The sequence below is a fragment of the Acanthochromis polyacanthus genome, chromosome 5 (assembly GCF_021347895.1).
Source record: "Acanthochromis polyacanthus isolate Apoly-LR-REF ecotype Palm Island chromosome 5, KAUST_Apoly_ChrSc, whole genome shotgun sequence".
In the NCBI taxonomy this organism is placed as follows: domain Eukaryota; kingdom Metazoa; phylum Chordata; class Actinopteri; family Pomacentridae; genus Acanthochromis; species Acanthochromis polyacanthus.
The window spans coordinates 13,737,251-13,758,387 of NC_067117.1; the positions used below are offsets into that span (position 1 = coordinate 13,737,251).

Consider the following 21,137-nt stretch of genomic DNA (forward strand, 5'->3'; position numbering starts at 1 on the left):
CAGACATCATCAGGACAGACTGCACGACTGCATAAACAGAGGAAACATTTTTCTCTAATTAGCTTATTTACTCAGCAGCACTTCACAGATGTGACCACAGTGACAGAGGGTAAACTGAGGATCAGCAGTCAGGCTTCGTCAAAAGCTTTTTCTGATTTTGCTTTGAAACTAAGGTCATAGTGCCCTTAGCAGTGCATTTTTGAGTGCATATGGCTGTATGCTTGGAAGAGAACGTCAGGAGTGTGCGTCTTGACATTGCTTTAATCGTGAAAGCTTTTCAACCTTCAGAAATAGGTCACACCACAAAAGAGACAAGATGACAAAAAAATGATGCTCTGTTTGTTGATGGAAGGTCAGTACATGCTGTTTTGTTAATGCTAAACTGAAAAGCTGAAAAAACCCAAACACGATTTGCCGTTGCAATTTTTTTCCAAAATTTTTTCCAGTGTACGGTAATATATGCTGGCTTACAACCTAATGAATATGAAAAGAAATACAGATGAGAGGAAATACTCTGCTTTTGACACTGAGGATCATGGTACTCTGTTAGATAGGCTAAAGCAGCTGGAGGGCATTTCAGCATCTGCCTTGGACTGGTTCTCATCCTACTTTTCTCATAGGAGGTCGTCTGTTTCGGTGGGCCAGTTCATGTCCAACACAGCCCCTCTGTTTAGTGATGTCCTACAGAATTCAGTCCTGTGTTCAGTACTGTTTTGACTTTATTGAAAACTGCGCATGGTTTTTGTGACTGCACTTGGGGATACATTTAAAATTTGGGGAATTTTACAGATTGACTGAGCTTCATTTCTTAATGATGGACTGTTGTTTCTCTTTACTTAGTTGATTGGTTTTTGCTATAATATGGATTCTAACAGTTGTCAAATAGGGCTGTCAACTGTTTACCAACCTGACTTCTGCACAACACAGCTGATGGTCCCAACCCCATTAAGAAGGCAAGGAATTCTACTAATTAACCTTGACAAGGCACACCTGTGAAGTGAAAACCATTTCAATTCACTATCTCATGAAGCTCATTGAGAGAATGCCAAGCGTGTGCAAAACAGTAATCAAAGCAAGGGAGGCAATTTTGAAGAATTTATCACATAAAATATGACTTCAATTCTATATCTTTTCATTCATAGTTTTGATGTTTTCAGTGAGAATCTACAATGTAGTCATGAAAATAAAGAAAAACCAATAAATGAGAGAGTGTTCAAACTTTTCATATATACATATATACATACATATATATATATATATATATATATATATATATATATATATGTATGTATACATTATTTTTGTGTTATTATTATAATAAGGCACTGTGGCATTTCGGATCTGTGAAAGGTGCTATAGAAGTAAACTTTACTGACCTACATAATAAGAGGCACAAAGCACAAATAAATATATTTCAATTTAATAACAGTGGCACAGGACAAGTGATACCTGCTTGTTATGAAATATGATTAATTTCTTTTCTCTAACAAATGAAACTTCAGAACTCAACACTTAATTACAGAGCGAAGATGCAGGTAAAAAGGATGCGCAGTGCATTTGTCACTAATGAAATTAAATGACCTGAAAGCAAAGAGGCAGCAGAAGAGCCCCTGATCTGATGATTCAAATCTCTCTTTAACACCGCCTATCACTAAACAGCCATTATGTTGTCAGGCCGTCATGTTGTGTTCATAATGAACGGTGTTTTTATGGCACAATGGAATCTAGATGTACTAAAATGAAATATATTTCATACACTCCCTCCAGCAAGATACGACTGTTAGTGATGCTACATCAGGTAAACTGTAGTACAGACATCATTGTCCATTTAATTCACCTCACAGACAACATCAAAGTCCCAGCATGCTGCTTTTATCACACATTTTTTAGTCTTCATCTTGTTTTCCAGGGTGTTTGAAGGCCCCACTGAGCACAACAAACTGGACCAAGTTAAACCCAAAAACAAAAGTGCTTTGAGATTTTGCCAGAACTCCTATGTCCAACCAGAAATAATGTTGCATTTCTGAGAAAATCCCTCATGTAGCCATTTAACATAACACCAAATCACAAAAATATTAGTTTTATATACAAATGCTAGTAAGTACTGTTTTCAAACACCAGTTTGTGATGCATCCTCAAAAGAAAATTAGAATTCTTTGAGTGCAACAACCAATTTAAGTTTGTCTGGAAACCTGTATTTCTTCTTTACATCCAACGAAGATTCTTCATTTCTCTCCCGGCTGTTCCGCTTTGTGTTTTGTTCCCTCAATAGAATGACAGCATAATATGTTGTGTAATCTTTATGATGCTTGTATGTAAACTTGACATAAAAAAAACAACCCCTATATAACACAAAAACAGCTTAAGGTTTTACTTCAAAGCCAATTAAGACTGTGTGGTAATTGCTACTAGTAACTTAAGTACGATCTTATTTTCTTGCGCAGAAGGTAGACAAAATAATGAAGACTGTGAAGCACCACAAAATTTGACCTTGAACCGATAGTATGACATTAGTGAAAAATGTATGTATTTGCTTACTTTCTGAAAGTTTGATGACAAGGGTGTAGAACTCAGACATGCATATGGACAGCTATTTACTCCACGGGTGCATAGTTGTCGCTTTTACTCCTTTCCATTTGCAGTCTGTTGGTACAACTTTGTTCCATGCATAATGTGTTTTCCATAAATATGTATTTTACACATACACATTAGTACCAAGCCTGTGCACTGCTGCCCTTGCAGCGTCTGCCCAGACAAGTTTTGGCCGGCATGCAGAGGCGTCTGCATGGATTCTCGTGGACTTGGGTGGATGCGAAATATATGCAACATGGAACTTTGTGTACAAATGAATGTAAAGTGTAACATTAATGATACCAACTACACGTCCAGTGGTGCCTGCAGCTGCCCATGTCTGCATAAGAGCATAATCTGGACTTAAGGCCGAAGCCAGGAGATGCTTAGCTTAGCATAGAACCAAGGACCAGGCTTTGTACAAAGAACAAGTAGAACCTCCAAATCTCACTATTCAACACACTACATATAAAAATGTGTTTTGTGTTTTATTAACCTTAATCTAACTGTTGGACAGAGCTCAGCTGTTTGCCCATTTCCTGTCTTTATGTTAAGCTAAGCTAATCAGCGGCTGGTTGTGGATTTATTCTTGAGGAAACAATTAAAAGAGTGATATTGATCTGCTCATCAAACGGTCATCAAGAAAGCCGGTTTGTTGATGGCAACACTTGTGACTCAGTCTCGACAAAACAGATCACAACAACAAAGGAGAGATTTATTGTCACACCAAGTAAACTGTGAGGTGTTTCTGTTATTTTGTCTACTCTCTGTGTCTTCCTGCTTCATTTTACATAGATGTAACTTTCTGTTCTCCTCTTCCACATGACCTTCAGGAGCTCTTCTCTGATCAGACCCAGGCGTGGACGCTGCCCGCCCAGTCCAGCAGCCTGCCTTTATACCAGGCTCGTGTGATCGGCTGAATGAAGAGCAGAAGTCGGAACCTCCGGAGCAAGCCGCAGAAAACTGCAGCAGCCACGACCACGAGCGGAGACATCATCACAAAGCCCAGGATGATGAGGGCAGAGCAGCTGTTGTCGTCGAGGTAACGGCAGATGGCGGAGGGGGCATCAAGGACCTAGGAGGGCAAACACAGAGGGAAGGCGTCAGAGTCGACAAAAATGGTCCACAGACAGTTTGGCTTTAGCTGGAGCTGCTTCTCTTCTGCCAAAAAGCAAATAGATGGGATTTGTCGTTCATTAAATATGATTACTGTGTGGATGTGAGCTCACGGAGTGGGACCGTGAAGGAGGTGAAGTGTGACGGAGTTTCTCCCTGCTTCCCTCCACGTAAGATAAGAATTGGCTCAGTGCTGTCAGTAAGCCTCTGAGCTGTCAATCAGAGGGAGGAGGGGGGACAGCAGGAGGCCAGATAAGTAAGAAAACGAAACAATGAATGAGGAAAAAGAGCATGGAGTGAGATCAATCCACAGCTAGTACACACTGAGACAGTCACAAGAACCCACCAGCACACAAAGCACATCATCTCCTTCTCTTTGACAAACACACTCAGACGCACTTGAAATCCTTTGGCTACATCTGAGGCCCCTTTGGCTAAAACGGTTTCCTGTTGTAAGCTTGTTCAAAAAGGAACTTTGCCTCCTACAAATGCACCCTAGCAACAGTAGCTTAATAGGCAAACACACTTCTGGGAAGTGCACACTGCTCTCACAGAGCACATTTTCCTCCTGTTGTCAGTGTGTTTGTGCACAGCTGGTGCTGGCACCAAATCAGACAGTCTTGTCTTCTCGCTGCGTCCCTCTCCGCATGTTCAGTCTGTCACCACAACAGCAACAACTCTGACTAACAATGTCTGTAATTATTTGCTCCGTACTGACATTTTCTCTGCCCTAATCACAATTGAAGCCGGGTTCCATGCACACAGTCGACATGTTCCTAATATGTCTACGCCGCCAGAAAGCAAATCGCTCGAGACAACCGGAGTATCTGGCAGGAAGTTTATCAAAGGCGGGATGTCATTTTATGACCTGTCATGTGAGCCAAGGACAGAGCTGTAGATCTCCCTCAGCATGATTTGACATGATGCCCAGACTCACCACGTTTCACTGATGATCTATTTGCTCTTCATGTGACTCCCACAGAACGAACCGCACCCGTCTCCTGACAAGCTTCAACATTCACCTTCGGTCGTTCTTGTTTTTTCAATGGGCTTGTGAGAGCGAACACAAAGAATAAGTCTGAACACCGCTGTGGGGAGGATGTCGGCCACACGCGTGTAACAGGCTGCCATGAAGACGTTCCCTGAAGGCCGACTGTTTGCTTCGTTCAGCAGAGACTCCGGCTGCTCGTGCCAATCTTAAAGACAGATAATCCTCCCATTCTCCACAAATGGCATGGGCTCACTTGTCTGCGCTTCCAGAGAAGATGAAGCAGACCGAGCGGGCAGGAACAGCGCTGATCCCTCCCTGTAAATGATTTGTGAACATATTTCTGCAGTTGTGTGGAAACACCGGGGCAGCTCCGGGCAAATATTTTGTTGATTTCTGAAGTGAGAAAAAGTAAATACAAGCCCTGCAGCAAACAGCGCTTTTCTTTTCTTTGAATGTCAGTGCACTTGTGTTACCATTAAAAGGTTACTTTAAAGTGTGCAAAAGTTTGGGCAAACCTCCCAAGCACCCTGGCAAGCAAGCAGACAAAAGTTATTCAAAGTGCAAAAGGCAAAGGTCAAAAATCAAAACATGTGAAAGAAACAATAGGAAATGCAACACAATTCAATCATTTTAAAGCATACAAACTGAATAAAGTGCACAACAGTTTCACTGAATAATTAAAGCTCATTGAGCAAACAGTGAAAACAGACAAAAGATAAGAAAAATAAAAACATGAAGATAAAGTATACAGTCGATAAGAAAACAAATTATATAAATTACTAAATAAACATTTTTTAAAAAGAGCTTTTCCAAAACCTTGCTTTAACACAAAGCGTCTCTGGTTGTTTTCAGATGCCAGAATGACAATTTAGTTCTTCAGCTTTAATATGGCAACTGAAATCTAAATCTTCATCAATAATTACATTGAGATTCATGACTTGAGTGTTCGTTTTTAGAGGCCTGGATTTAAGTGATAGTCTTCTTTCTTTAATGCCAAACAGACTTAATGCAACCTTTGATTATTTAGCTGAAGGTTTTGTTGCATACAGTTGTTTATTTCCTCAGGACAAAGACAAAGTAGGTCTTTATGACTGTATCACAGCCTGTAAATGCTTTTTACAGCAGTTGAGTCTTTCCATTCTGGATGTAGAAATTTCATCCACTCGTCTTGCAGATTGTTCCAAATTCAATCAGCCTGTCTGAGACGTCCCCACAGATTTTTAATGATGTTCACATCAGGGGACTGACAGTGACACTCCAGAAGCTTCAGCTGCTGTTTCTTGCAGTAGCTCATGGTGAATTCTGCCAACTCCTTTGGATCTTTATCTGTGTTAGTTTCTTGACTGATTTTATGACTGATTTTGCATCCACAATTTGCTGAATTCGTGTGCTGCTGACTGTCACACAACCCCAAAGCAGAATATTTGATTTTCCATGCGAGCAGGGTGTTTTGTTTTTTTTTCATCAAATATTGCTCCTTTTTCAAACAAGCCTTTGGTGAGGGCTTAGTTTAAACTTCAGAATTTTAGTTTTCATATTCCCAACTGTGATGATTTTGCAGGTAGTTTCTCTCTGATGACTCTTCCATGTCAGCCCACTTTCTGCATCAACTTCCTGCAGACGTTTTACCTCAAAGCCTTTTTGCTCTTCCAGCGCTTGTCTTGACTTTCACAGTTCCCCTTAGCTGCCATTTCTTAAAAGTTCAGAAAGGGGAATGCTGGAAGCTCTTTGATATCGTTTTATAGCCTTCATCCAACTTTTCAGAAATAAATTGGTTTCACTGTCAGATCAGCTCCTCAGAGGAGCTAATGGTTGCTGAGGTTGAAAGCGTCAGAGAAGTTATCAAACTGTGGAGCTGGACTGTTGTTGTTGCCCTAATCAGTCAATTAAACAGGAGCGTGCCCAAACTTTTACACGTGTTGCAATCAGTATTTATTTGTTCCTATTTCCTTAAGTTGGTAAAATCAAAACTAAGTAAAAGTAAAAACAAATTTTTAATGTCTGTCCACTGCAGGGGTGGTATTTATGTTTTAGAATAGAGATACTTTATTAATCCCTGAGGGGAAATTCGGTCATATAAAATTCAAAACAAACAAAAAGTGTAATAAACACTCTTACTTCAAAAATGAACTAAATCTATAGTTTGTGTTGATCACACTGTTGCACACACTGACCGTGGAGGCCAGAAGCTCTATTAAAGAACTTGGAGGCAGCAGAAAGGAGAAGTAAACAAACCACTGATGGGGCATCACCGCGTTGCTTATTTATGCATCCAGCTGATATGGAGCAACATTTGCATTTATTTGAAGCTGTGCCCACCTGATAAATGGAAATTCAATAAGCACTGTCCATTTATTGGTCTCCACCAATTCCCATTGGAAATATCTGTCTTTCCAGATGCTAAATGCTCCGCTACGTTCACCAGGTAGCCGCTAATACAGGAAATATATTGCAGTATTCCATTAGACAGAATTGCATGGCCTCAGGGAAGCAAAGTGTTTTTTCTTCCAGATCATTAACGTGTTAATGATGATGTTCATTCACTCTCGTTTCAAATATAAAAAGCAGTACTGTGAGAAAATGCACACTGGACACTATATGTATAATTGCATCCAATAAATCAGGGCAGTGCAGAGGTTTGTTTACTTGACATTTAGAAAACTATCCTAACAGATGAAACGGACACATTTTGTTGTGAAAAATGTAGAGTATTCCATATTTTATTGCAAAACTCAGCGATTTTGAATCTTTATACTGCTATTATGCTTCATAAAATACCGTACTGTTGGGTTCACTGTGGATCCTGTTAGAGGTAAACAATAGTTTTAACCCTTTGCAACTGAATCTCTGTTGATCTCTGCTCAATATTCTTTAACCCTCCTGTTGTCCTTATTTACGGGCCCCCAAAAAATATTGTTTCCTTGTCTAAAAAAAAAATCCAAAAATTCTGCAAAAAAATTCACGAAGTTTCTGAAAATTTGCAAAACCTTCAGGAAGAAAATTCCAATAATTCTTTAAAAGTTTCCCTTAAAAGTTTTATTTTAAAAAAAAAATCAAATGTGGCAAGAAAATTTGTGTATATTGTTTGAAAAAAAATTAGTAAAAATATTCCCAAAAAATCTTTAAAATATCTAAAATGATTCCATATATATTAGTAAAATTTATAACATTTTCTTTAAGAACATTCACAAAAAAAAAAAAAAAAAAAAATCAACCAAAATCCAGAAAATTCGCTGGATTTTGGTTGATTTTTTTGGTGAATGTTCTTTAACAAAAATTTCTTTTTTTCCACCAAAAAATGTTGAAAGTAAGGACATCAGAAGTTTCATTGTGAAAATATATTTTTCCCCCCACATTTTCAAACTTTAAAACAAGTCAATTGTGAACCGCAGGACGAGGATTAAATCATCATCTAGATGCAATTTTACAGCCTAAATCTGGGGGTTACAGTCATTCCAGTGGTTAAGCTGTAACTTAAGAGTTTTCCCTCTCAGTTAGTCCCTGCTGCAAAGACAATAAACAGCAGAGTCATATCTCTTATTTTGACACCACGCTGCTTCAGGCTACTCACCCTGGAGTGACAGAGGAAACCAGCGTAGAGCAGCAGCACTGCAGGCAGCAGCACCACAGAGAAGACCACAGCCAGGAGCAGAGCGCTGGCCAGGACCACGCTCAGGTTCCAGAGGATGAGAACTGCCCCGCAGGCCACGCAGCCACACCTGCCCCTGCGGCTGCCCCACGCACTCCCCCCGCTGTGGGCCACGGGAGGGGGCAGCATCTTCACTCCCTCCCCCATCCAGAACTCCTCCTCTTTCTCCTCCTCAGCTGAGCCTCCGTCTTCCAGGTCCACGTCCATACCGCACATCCTGAGAGACAGAAGGCTCCATTTAAACTGACACTGCAGGAGGATTCCTTGATGTGATTAGCTTTTAATTTACTGATTAGAAAAGGATGAGCAGCAAAGTGACACTGTGCTGCGAGTCTTTAACATCCTGCAAAACATGACTGAGCTTAATTAAATTGTTTACATTATGAACCTTAAACACTTGCATTTTTAATCAGTCTGTTCCCAGGTGTGCCACCACTCTTACGGTGAGTCCAACAGCAGAAAGCATCCTCTCCAGACTGTTTGCTTCAGCTGTATCCAACATTTGCCTGTTTTCTGAATGTAAAACCTTAAGTATAAACAGTGAAACACACTGCATGCCTTGCTCTTCTGTGTCTACAGGGAGCCAGTAAGTCATTAGAATATGTAAATGAAGAACCTATAGCCTGGATTGACTTTATCTGCACGCCCATGCACACTTTTAAGCTCTCTATCACTCCTCCAGTCGATTTCTTCGATCAAGGCTCTGTCACTGATGACTGGATTGCATGCCATTCTAAACCTTTTAACCTGGATAACCTGCTGCTGAGCTGCACACACAAAGCACATCTCATTCAGTTCATAACATTAACTATGTTTTAGTAGAAACCTTGTTCTTTGTTGTTGTTGTTTTTGAGCACCATTAGATTTAATAATGCATACTTTGTGTTTCAAATTACCTATTTCAACCCAAGGCATTTGCTTTTTCTCAAAACTAGAACTAGACATTCGCTACATGCAGGATATAATAGAACAGCTTTGTGCATTCAAATAAGAAGAATTTAGTTGCTTACCTCGAAGTAGCAACGAATCCCGGCTATTCCTCTGTCTGCTGTGTTTCTCTCCCAACAACTGACCCGCAGCTTTGAGTTCCTGTGCAAAAGACAGCAAACAGTTGCGATGCCGGTTCACAAAGAGGCAGCAGGAGAGACAGAATCACCTGTGAGTTGAACCCTGCGCTGCTGAACTGATGCTGCCGTCAGGATCTTCCGTGCGTCTGCGAGAGCGAGCGGCTCCGGGCCACGCGCTCTGTCTCCGAATGCGCGTTCACGCGGTCGCAAGAGAGTTGAAATTTACAACCGAAAACAGAAAGCACGCGAACACGTCACCACAGGTCTTTATTAGCATCCAAATGTGACACCAAAAAAAAAAAGAAGGAGCTCAGGGTGTGTGACACATACAGTGCCTGTTAAAAGTCACATACCCCCCATAGAAATGTTCTCCTTTTGTTGCTTTTCGACATTGAATCATGGTTAATCCGATACACTTTTTTTTTAAAACAAGAATTTACAAAGAAGAATCTTACTTGTCAAAGTGAAAGCAGATTACTACATCTAAAATCTAAATAGTAAAAAAGTGACTGCAAAAATATCCCCCTCACCCTTTAAAGTGACTCACCTAATTGAACACAGGTGCAGCCAGTTGATGCTAGAAGTCACACAATTAGTGAAATAAAGATCAAGAGTGCAGCAGATCAAGTGATTGTAGCACAAAGACTCCTGTGTGTGAAAGGTCCAGTCACTGGTGAATCAGTATTCCTGCTTATAACTACAGCATGAAGACAAAAGGGAATGATGCAAGAGCATTTCCAAGTTACTGAATATCCCTTAAAGTACAGTTAAATCCATCATTAAGAAATAGAGGGAATGTGGCACATTTGTAAATCTGCCCAGAGGAGGCTGTCCACAAAAAATGAGTGAGTGAAGCAATATGGCACAAGTGAGGGCGGCCACCGAGACACTTCTGACGCCTCTGAAGGAGTTATGAGCTTCAGCAGCTGAGATGGGAGAGAAAGAACAAACAACAGGCTGTTTTTCACCAATTAAAGGATTATCAAGTCAACTGGAAGAAGATTCTTTGGTCTGATGAGAACAAAAGTGAGCTTTTTGACATCAGACGAACACTGTATGTTCAGAGGAGTCATAGGTGGGTGAGCAGGGGCATGAATACTTTTTACTTACTGTAAGCCTGTACATAGGATTTATACATTTTAGCTAATGGCTTTATTTACTATTATTCACCAGCTGTCTCGAATGGGCTGGCTGCTAGGTTGTGGAGAATCCTCCTCCACCTAAAAGCTACTTTAAATTGTTTTTTAAAACAACAATGCACTGTTAGGTTATTTAAGCTGCATTTCAGTTGGAGTGCTACAGAAAATCTGGTCCAAAAAGCATTTATGAGGAAACTATCAAACATTGACAACTGCAGATTTGATGGATTATGGTGGAAAATACTTGCTAATATTTATACATTTACTGCAGATTTGATGATCATCAGAAGGCAGTGAAGTCACTAAAGGTTTGGTGATCATTCTTCTGGAAGCCCAGTATTTATGATAAATGACAGTTGTGTTGAGTCATCAGACAGGAAATCACCATCCAAGCAAACAGCAGATAGATAAGAGACAGCAGTAGGCACCACAATAATTACACATTCATGCAGTAATCACATTAGTGGTTTACTGGCATTCAGACCTGCCCTATGTAAAATAGAAACTATAAACAGCAATCAGCTGAGGTGGTTGCTCTTAAACTGTCTTAGGACTGCTTTGTGAAATGTTAGTCAGTGCTGTTAAATAGGCTGTTAGCTGCAACTTATAGAAAATTGTGTTTCTCTCACCTTAGTTTATTAAGCACTTATTAAGCGCAACAGCTAAGTTCTGAGCTACTGATCCTAAGGTCAGAGGTTCAAACCACGATGTGGCCACTATTTAGCACTTGAGAAAGGCCTTTAACCGCTCTGACCTCCCCAACTGGGGGGATATGCGAAAACATAATTTCCCTCTGGGGATTAATACATATGAGGAAGAAAAATAGTAGTAAAAGCTTAAAAATGATTGGAAAGGCAAATCTCTCAATAAAAGCACTGATAATTCTTTGTTGGCCTGCTTGTTGGGACTTTGAACCATCCAAGAGCAACTGAAAATGTCATTTTTAATTCCCTCACTTTGCTCCAGTGATGCAGAAATGTCGTCCAGGAAGTTGTCAGCACACTCAGACATCACTGCAGCGTCCTGTCAGAGGTCAGATATGTAACTTTCAAACAGATACAGGAATAAAAACTGCTTTTAACTGTCATTGTTTCAGATCTAACACATAATATAGTGATAGCTAATAGTAAATAACATCTGATCAATATGCAGTGTTACAGGGTCGGCATTGTCAGCATCAGTGCGTCTTTCCCCATAAATTATGATTTAAATAAGTTGCACAAAATTACTGTAAAGGCTGCTCTCGACCCTGGACCTGTTTATCTTGGTATCTGTTCAATCAAGTGACCTTTGTTGAGCTTTAAATAAGTAAATGTGTGTCAGTTTTGTAAGATAATCAGATAACATCTCAAGAAAATTAGATCAGTGTGCACCTAATTTCATACAGGGAGCAGATGTTGTGAAGCAGTGGGGCTGAAAATTCTGAGAAATGCTGCTATAAAGAGCTAAAGTGTTATACCACAGTCACCTTGTGTAGCTAAATTAGATCAGAAAATGTGTGTCTCAAAAGAAAAACAGAAGCTTGTTGTGCCAGGAGCAGGAGGGAGAATCTCAAAGAAAGCAGAAGAGTTAAAGTTTCTAAAAGAGAAACCAAATCAAAGGTTGACAAACGAGTTACCATATGACAATACACTGTGATATGTGAGTTTCTCCCTCTGCGGTCTTTCACAAACCTCAGAACATTGTCAGCTGTGTAGCTCAGAGATAAGGGGATGATCGATTTGTTTTCCAGCACAGGCAGACAGTCAACCTTTTGCTGTTCAAATTTAATTACACCGAACAAGAGAAAAAGATGGGAGGATATGGGACAGAGCTGGCGAGTAATGGCAAAGAAGATATTGCCTGGACATAAAGAGAGAGATGAAGGATTGATTGATGAAGGAGAGATGCTGCAGAGTGTCTGCGAGAAGATATTGTAAGTAACTCAGTGACGAGCTGTGCAGTCAACGCTGCCTTTTTAGATTGTACCAGCAACATCTGCTGACATCTGCTGGACATCTGTGAAACTGTAAATGCAGCACAGACATGTTTTGGTTGGCAGTCACTTCCAACAATGTTCTTCAATAATGTCCTCCAGCTTGTCTTTATTGACTGGACTCTGTTTGTTTTAACTGTAGTCTTTGTTTTGTGTGAGGTTCAGCTTATTTAACCTGGCAGACCATGAACTGAATATCTTCCTTTGTTTTCACTTTGGACTGCCAAGTTTTGTGTGTTTGCAGCTCTGACTCTTGCAATCTGTACCTTGAACTATGCATGAGGCCATGCACCATCTAATAACCGAACAACATCCTGGTTGCCATGGTAATTCATCTCAGTCCAGACAAATAGCACGCCAGTGAACCCTGATAATAGGACGTCATCCCTCCATCCCTCCATCCATGACAGAAAAGGCCAAATTTGTACCAAAAACTTTGTAGCTGTGTAAAATAATCACTTGATATTTGCTTCAACTGCACTTTAAAATGCATTTTTATACAGCATGATGGCTGTAGATTTTCCCTCCCTTTTTACTTTGCAGTTACATTATGAAGGGAGGAGCCCGCCAAATCCTTTAAGTAAAAAGTACTAATGCTAGACTGTAAAAATACTCCATTGCAAGTTAAAGTGCTTTAGAAAGTTAAAGTATGTCAGTACATTCAGAAAAATTGTAAAAGTGTTAAAAGTGAAGAATGTTTACAGTTATATATGTGTAGTTGGTTAGATTTATTTTCATTGTGGATACGTCTGTTGACTATTTTATCAACTAAATGACTGATTATTCTATTCTAATGTGACCTCGAGGAAACAACTTCACAATGCTCAAACTGATTCTCAGGAAAAAAAATTTAATTGTTAAGAAAAAGAAATGTTTGGCAGTTTTGTATGAAAAATAGTTTTGATGATATCTTGTGAGTGGCAAAAGTTGATGTGTAACACTACTTAATAAATGTAGTGGAGCAGAAGTACGAAGTGGCATACAAAAAACACTAAAGGAAAAGTAATTCAAATTTGTCCTTATTTGTAGTACATGGTTAAGTATACTAGGTTATATTCCACAACTGACTATTCATTATATATAACATTATTGTTGTTATTATTCTGGTCATTTATTTCAGTAAACGTCCCGATACATAATGCAAAATGTGAAAAATCCTACTTGAGTAGAAAATGCTGCAAGTGGAGCTTGTTTGAACGACTTCATATACAGTTTTACAGTATATACGCAGACAGCAGATAAATCTGAAGGGTAGTCAGATGGTTATTAAGAAGAAAAAATTCAGAAAAGCAGATCTGTTTTAAGTTTTAGGACTCCTTCTCTCATGTTTAGGTGAGATACTGAATCATTTGGACATTTTTCTGAAAGGAAACCAAGTTCAGAGGGGGAAAAAAATCACAGTTTGATGAATGTTAACAATTTGTAGACATTTGAAAAGCAAAATGTAAAATCTTCATCCTTAAAGTGTGCAATCAATGTAGTGGATTAGAAACTACAATTTTCCCTCTGAAATGTAGTGGAAGTATAAAGAAGCATGAAATGGAAACGCACAGATAAAGTACTTAACTACTTTCCACCACTTCATATGAGCACGTTTTAAAATCATCAGCAAAATAAAGTATAATGAATATTTGAGTAAAATTCTCTCACAGCATCTCATGAAAGTTGTGGCACCTTGAGCTCAGATTGAGACCAGTGAAGCAGCAAACGAGAGGTCTGCTCCCATCATGCAGCGCCTCTGTGCTCCAGAAAGCGGCACTAGTTCTATTAAATGTTCATCCACGACTTGAGGTTAGTTGACGAACGTAAACATGAAAATGCGCCGTGGCCCAAACTCACACAGCAGCCAAACAACAGCCTCACTTTTAGAAGCACTGAAAGGAAACTGTGGTTTTGCCTTAAAGCCAACACAAATCTCCAACTCCATTTTTACACTGAAACAAATGTTGGGACAGAACAGCTGAGAGATTATATGAACACAAAACAAAGACAGGTACCACAACAACAGGATTTATTGCATTCAAAGCAGATTAAAAGACTACAGCTTATTAACAGACTATAGTCATGTCTGGATGCACACATGTGCACGTGTTAATCAGCAAACAAAAGAGTGCAAAGGCTTGGTGTGTGTTTGAGTTTATATACAAAAGAGTGTATTCTGATAGCATGACTCTGTGAATGTGTGTGTGCCCTTAGAGAAACATTTTAACACAAAGTGAAGTCTTCAAAGTGCCTTTACAATACTACACATTGGTACAGAGGAAGACAGGGCGGCAGAGATGAGCAAAGTCACAGAAGCGCTGAGGCGGATGACGGATCTACCCTCCGTCTGATGTGTGTGGCAGCGTGTGATGGTGTGTGTGCGGCTGAGCGGGTTTATCAGAGTGTTTGTCTGAGTGGGGCAGAGGGAGAGACTGGACGCTGCTCAGGGTGTCGGATAAAGACGGAGCTGCATCCACCACGTTGTCCGCAGGATACAGCTGCATCACCGCCCCCTCCTGGGCGCCTTCCTTACTGCATGACTGGCAGCTGCAGTGGAAGATCCTCTCCACCAGTTTATCCACTCGAGGAGAGTCTTCACTGCCCGGACAGTCCAGAGTCACCTGTGTGCACACGGACGCATTTATACATTAGGGCTGACGCGACACCAGATTCTTATTACATGACTGATGCCACCAAAACAAACTCGTGGTAGCAATATTATTGCTGCATCAGTAGAAAGCAAAATACTGCTAACAGTTAACATCTTCTTTAACCCTTTGATGTACAACAAAGGTGATAAGTGACCCATATTCAATGGCATATGGGTCACTTATCGCCTTTGTTGTGCATCAAAGGGTTATGTTGGTTTATTGTATGTTTTGTTGCTTTTTAGGCAAATAAATTCCACTCAAAATACAAGTGCAAGGAGGAGGGCAGAGAATCTGTAACCGTGACTGCACTGTATGTTGTTCCTCTGTGTTAATGTGCTGGATTATTTACAGCATTTTTCCCGACATGATATAAATATTTCATTTCACTTGTAGTTGCATATAACAGTCCTCATGAGCAGCCTGCTGCACTGAGAGCAAAAAAGTAGACACTAAATTAGTCAGAAGAGCTGTTTCAAAATGTTTATACATCTATTGTTACTCTATTTACATTTACATCATAAGTTTCTTTAAAAATAATGTAATTTCATGGTGTACTGACATATTTAGTGAGATGTTTAACTGTGGTTTTCCTTAATCTCCTTCTAACAAAATATTATTATTAATAGGAACATTTTTACAAATCCAAGTGCTTCACAATGCAGCCAAAAAAAAACAGACAAGTCCTAAAGTGATGAGAATTTAAAAGACAGATTAAAAAACACTACTCGGTGCATTAAAAACAATACAGTGTGAGAAAAGGTAAGACATGTTATTGAAAGAAATAAATGACAGTTCAAACTAAATCAAAAATGAAGAAAAATTAGGAAAGGTTCTTCAATAAAAGTGTGTTTTAAGAAGAGATCACTGTTTAAGTTGACATGATTTCCACAGAGCAGATTGTTCCAGAACAAAAAGCCGAGCTCTCAGAGTGTGTTTCAAAAACGTCAGAAATATAACTAGGAGAGAGGCCTTACACATAATTTGAAAAATGATAAAACCTCTCCTAAAACATAGTGGGAGTCAGAGTAAAGAGACTAAAACTGTTTTCTGGTTCAGTCAGGTAAAATTATAATATGTGCATGTAAAGTTTTACTCCTTAGTGTTGTGTTTTGTTTTGTGTCTGTTGTGTTTTCATACTGAGAAAATATTTGTACCATGAATGTATGACGTGAAGCGGAAAAAATGGGAAACCCCTCAGTATAAAGTCAACTGAAAATACACAACTCTCCCCCTGCAGACTTCAGCGTTACACAAGCTCAGTCTGCTCTCCAGACCTCACGCAACTTCCCCTCACTGTTTCTATTATCCATTGAAAATGATCATTCAGCAATTTTATCAAGAGCCCGAGCAGCAGGAAGCAGTATCCTCTTTCATGAGAGCTCACTCTGTTTTGCTTCAAACTGAATCTTGTTTAAAGTCCTGAAACAACAATCACAGCCACAGACATAAATTTCCAGATAATTAAAAGTAAGGTGAGAGTAGAAATGCACTTTCTCTGGCCTTCTCCACACAACACAAATACTACGAAAATTAATTAAACCGTCTGGTAACAACGATCTGCTCCAAGAGATACAATATTTTCCAGTGAAACATGAGGTGACCTCACCTGTGGTCCCCACCCGCTTAGTCTACCTGGCTGCTTTCCAAACTACATACACCTCACCACAGAGCCTTTGTTGTCGCGGGAGTGGATTCCTTCTGCCTACGGCGGACAATGAACTTTAAAAGAATATAACATGCAGGCTTATCGTTCACATGGAACCAGAGAAATCGTAATCTCTTCCATTCCTCCTCTATTTAATATCCTTTGTGTTTTGTTTTGGTAGCGCGCCGTGCATGCCTGCCATGCTGGAAACTTGCGGTCTGTGTGTGAGTTTGACAAGTCGGTGTTGGTGTGTGCCTGCTACATGAGCTAATGTGCAATAACTCTTACCACTTCCCACTGTGTCTGGGCAGGCATGCAGGAGTCACAGTGCACCAGAGACTCGGTCGACTGTGGGAACGTGTTGGGGACGCTGTAGCTGAAACACTGGCCCAGACAAGCTCTGCAGCAAGGAGAGGAGGAAGGATATTTTAATTGTACAGAAAGACACAATGCGCTTGATTCAACACTCAACCAGAGTGTTCATGTCTGTGTAAGCAACAGCTGCAGGTAAGAAACAAACAAAACAGTCTGAAATGTGAACTGATTAACCAAGTCTGAGGACGCCCGGAAGCCTCAGGCCAAATGCACAGCCAAAATGGAGACCTGTTATTCATAAATGTTGGATGAATCAGTGGCTGGCTTATGATTAAAAAAGAAAATTATGATTAAGATGATGAATATGTGTCCCTCCCCAAACACCACTCCAACAGACATGGGAAGCAGTGGGCACAGACATGAGGAAAAACACATTAAGTTTTGTGAGTGAGCTTAACAAGAAGAACTCCTGAACCGAGCTGTACTCCGAAACATGTAACCAGAGAAGAAACTGCTTTCCCCATAACATTCACTAGTGTGTGAAATCCTTGGCTGAGAGTAGTCCACATTAAATGTGGCATTTACTCCTGTGTGAGCCTTGTCAATCATTTAGCTTTTCTTTCAAATTAAAGTATATCCGTGACCTTTGTTTTTAAAGATTTGAGTCTAAAACGGCGGGCTTGGGGCTGATGTGGGAAGTCAGAAAGAGAGATGGAACGTTGGTTTTGGTCTTTTAATGGGATTTGTTGAGAATAGGAAAAATATGAATATCTCTCAACCTTACCCAATAATATCAATGCCTGTGGTTTTCTAAGGAGCGCCTATGATTAAATGGATTTTTGAAAAGAGTTTTCCCACCATGCAGGCAGCCACGGTTCACATGGATGTAAAAACAGTAGTGTAAAACCAGTGTCTGTTTTCTTTCAAATACAGATACATGACCGTTCAAAAGTTTGGGGTCACTCAGAAATGTCTTTATTTTTGAAACGAACATAGCATTAAATTAATCAGAAATACAGTCTAGACATTGTTAATGTGGTAAATGACTATTCTAGCTGGAAAAGACTGATTTTTAATGGAATATCTACATAGGGGTACAGAGGAACATTTCCAGCAACCATCACTCCTGTGTTCTAATGCTACATTGTGTTAGCTAATGGTGTTGAAAGGATCATTGATGATTAGAAAACCCTTGTGCAATTATGTTAGCACAAGAATGAAAGTGTCAGTTTTCATGGAAAACATGAAATTGCCTGGGTGACCCCAAACTTTTGAACGGCACTATATTTTCAACATTAACACACCACGTGCACAAGAAGGATGCTTAAGTGAACAAACTTAAAGAATAAATAAATCATGCTTGACTACAAAGTTGTTATTATCAAACTAAAAGTGGCATGGGAAGAATCTTACCTCATGATTCATTTAGATCCATACAAAGGAGTTCCTTATGCATAAGTTTAGTTTGACTTTCAAATTTTGAAATAACTTCTAACTTGAAATGTCATATAACACACACTCAGATTATTTTCTCTCCTCTGTTGGCTGTCGTACCTCAGAAATGAGTATACCATGTTGACGCCTGCTCAGCATTTAGATTTTTAGGCGTCTAGTTCTACTTGTCAACTTCTAGTACGGCATGAAAAAAAGTGTATCTGTCTGTAAAGTAGGCAAATCCAACATATTGTTTGAGATAGTGGCATGGAATATAAGTTGAATTCTGTGTAACACACACAATCTCTATAGTCTGGTACTTCTTCTTTTTTTTTTTTTTGCAGTACAAATACTTTAAATCAGTGCCAACCTTACTGTACCCTCCAAACTAAAGGAGATGTGATTCTGAACGTGTAACTTATTGATTTCTAGATATTTCTGCATTGTTCGTTTTCCCTCCAGCGGCACTGACAGATCGTGAGTCAGACAGAGACAGAGAGGGCCTTCATCCTGACCTGTTTTGAATAGAGCGAGGCTGACATCCCGTGTGCCCGACTATCTGCGTGATGTTCTTGGCTTCGCACCAGGCGCTTTTGTCAGGGAACAGCGCCAGGCGGTTGATGTGTGCAGGCGGTGCCGCTGAATGCAGTGCAAACAGTGCGCAGCAAATCTGAATCCTCTGCCACATGACTGCACCTAAAGGAGCAGAAAACACACAGCATGTTGCCGCTCTGGTTCGAGACACGTCCTCCCAAGTCTGCTGCTCAAAACGCTGTCTGCTTTTACAGTTAAACGTTCCATCTGAGCTTTGCATATCCCTGCTGATGTGGATTGACAACTTCCTGGTGATTAGCAGCTTGAACCCACCCAGAGGTCCCCGTGTATCTGATTTTTGTCCACTTTTGCGGGTTGGCTCACATGAATGATTAGAAGAGACAACTTGAGCAGCTGCAGAGTGAACAACGTTACACTGGGTTCTTAAAAGAGATAAAGCAAGAGGCACATGTCTGCTCCATACCTCCTGATTCTAACAGTGTGGCGGTCCTCTGCTCTGCTTCACCCTCTTCTTTAAAAATGCCTCAACCAGTCACGTCATTTACAACCTACAAAATCGTTTTCCCCTGCTGCTTATAAAAAAGTGTCTGGTGGTCACCCACATCCACTTTTCAGTACTTCTCTGTGGCTCTGACATTTTCTGTGAGAACTGAGAAAGGAGGTAGAATTAAGTTATGATAATTTTTTTTTAAAGTGTCTTTTTTTGACGGACTTTAAGAGTCCAAGTTTGGATTAAAGTGTTTCTAAACGCACCACACAGAGGCAGCATCCTAATGTTGAAGTGGTAACGCGTTACAGTAACTAAATACTCCCTTAAAGACAGTGTTGACCCATTTCCAGACATTTTTTTAAAAATTTCCTACATATTAAACAGTTTAGAGAACTGAATCTGAGTTTGGATATGGTGCCATAATCTCCCGCTGCGGAGCGCATGCGTTACATTAGGTTAGTTGCCTTTAAAGGCTATAGTGAGGTTAAGAAATCGCACTTACCAAAGTAACTAAGTATTTTTTGAGTAGCATAGGCTAGCTGAGGAACTTACCACCGCTCACCAACGCCGGGGAACAGCCAGTTGAGCTCTGCGCCGTGCGCCCTCACCGAAACCTGAACTCCAAAAAAAAGGCAGAGGATGCGGCTCTTCGTCGGATAATCACTGCGTCCTGGTAATTAAAGGAAAACACTTCGGAGTCTGTTTCAAAGCAGCTCAGTTACATCATACGGAAAGAAAAAGAAGCTCCGTCAGTCCGAGTCCGGGGAAGGATGGAGGAGGTGGAGTAGGTTATGGACGCTATCTCATCTCCGAGTCCATCAGCTCAGACCGTCCCTCCCCTTTGTTCTGTCCTCGTCCGGTGTTAAACTCCCATCTAACTGCACTGAACAGCTCTCTGCGAGTTGTTGTCTTTTGTTGCAGGACTGTGCAGCGCGGTGTAGGCGCGGCTGAGCCCTCAGACAGGAGTCCTGCTGTGCCGTTTCTGGACGAAAAAAAAGAAAAATGGGGAGGGAGCTGCTGGAGAGCTTTCAAATGTTTCTCCCCAAGCAGGACAAATCATATTTACTGAACAAACACGCAAATATATGAAGATTTACACAAACAGGGCATGTTTACGGTCATGCACGTCCATCTGTCATTGCTTTAATAACATGTGATTTCTGGGTTTCAAAATTGAAACATTATTAACACTGCAGTAATGTAGAACAACTGGAGCACAGATGTGAATCAGAGCTCTGCTTTCTTTTTTTTCCAGAAGTTTTTCCTCAGTAGGCACATTAAAGGCAGCTTTAGGATGTTGAAATGACACGAATAGCTGGTTACTAACCAGAAGCTCATGACACTTTGATTTAGTTGAGGTCCCTTAAGATGTTTGGAATGGAACCACAGACAGACCCATGAGCACATGAGTGACTGAGAGGCATTAGGAGCTCTGGTTTTGCTGACCTGTGAGTCAGTGAGCTCCTTTCACATCTTATTTAAATGGGAATATGGAGAGAATAAGTCTACATTTTTGGGCTCTGGAGTATGAAACCCTCACAAGTCAGTCATGCCTGT

At 40.3% G+C, this 21,137-nt stretch overlaps 3 protein-coding genes across 3 annotated transcripts in view; 1 reads left to right on the forward strand and 2 right to left on the reverse strand.

The window, feature by feature from the left end:
* The window catches only part of med20 (mediator complex subunit 20), a 217,556-nt gene that overhangs the window by 22,721 nt on the left and 173,698 nt on the right, over positions 1-21,137 (forward strand). The window lies entirely within an intron of this gene.
* LOC110966531 (transmembrane protein 88) lies at positions 1,405-9,580 on the reverse strand. Its single transcript, XM_022215923.2, has 3 exons — positions 9,338-9,580; positions 8,250-8,544; positions 1,405-3,646 (listed from the first exon to the last, which is right to left on the reverse strand). Exons 2-3 carry the CDS (start codon positions 8,541-8,543, stop codon positions 3,419-3,421), a joined length of 522 nt encoding a protein of 173 aa, XP_022071615.1. The 5' UTR covers position 8,544; positions 9,338-9,580; the 3' UTR covers positions 1,405-3,418.
* nbl1 (NBL1, DAN family BMP antagonist) lies at positions 14,503-20,569 on the reverse strand. The gene is made up of 4 exons (XM_022215922.2): positions 20,133-20,569; positions 19,051-19,231; positions 17,075-17,186; positions 14,503-15,111 (listed from the first exon to the last, which is right to left on the reverse strand). The coding sequence occupies exons 2-4, from the start codon at positions 19,221-19,223 to the stop codon at positions 14,827-14,829; spliced, it is 570 nt and encodes a 189-aa protein (XP_022071614.1). The 5' UTR covers positions 19,224-19,231; positions 20,133-20,569; the 3' UTR covers positions 14,503-14,826.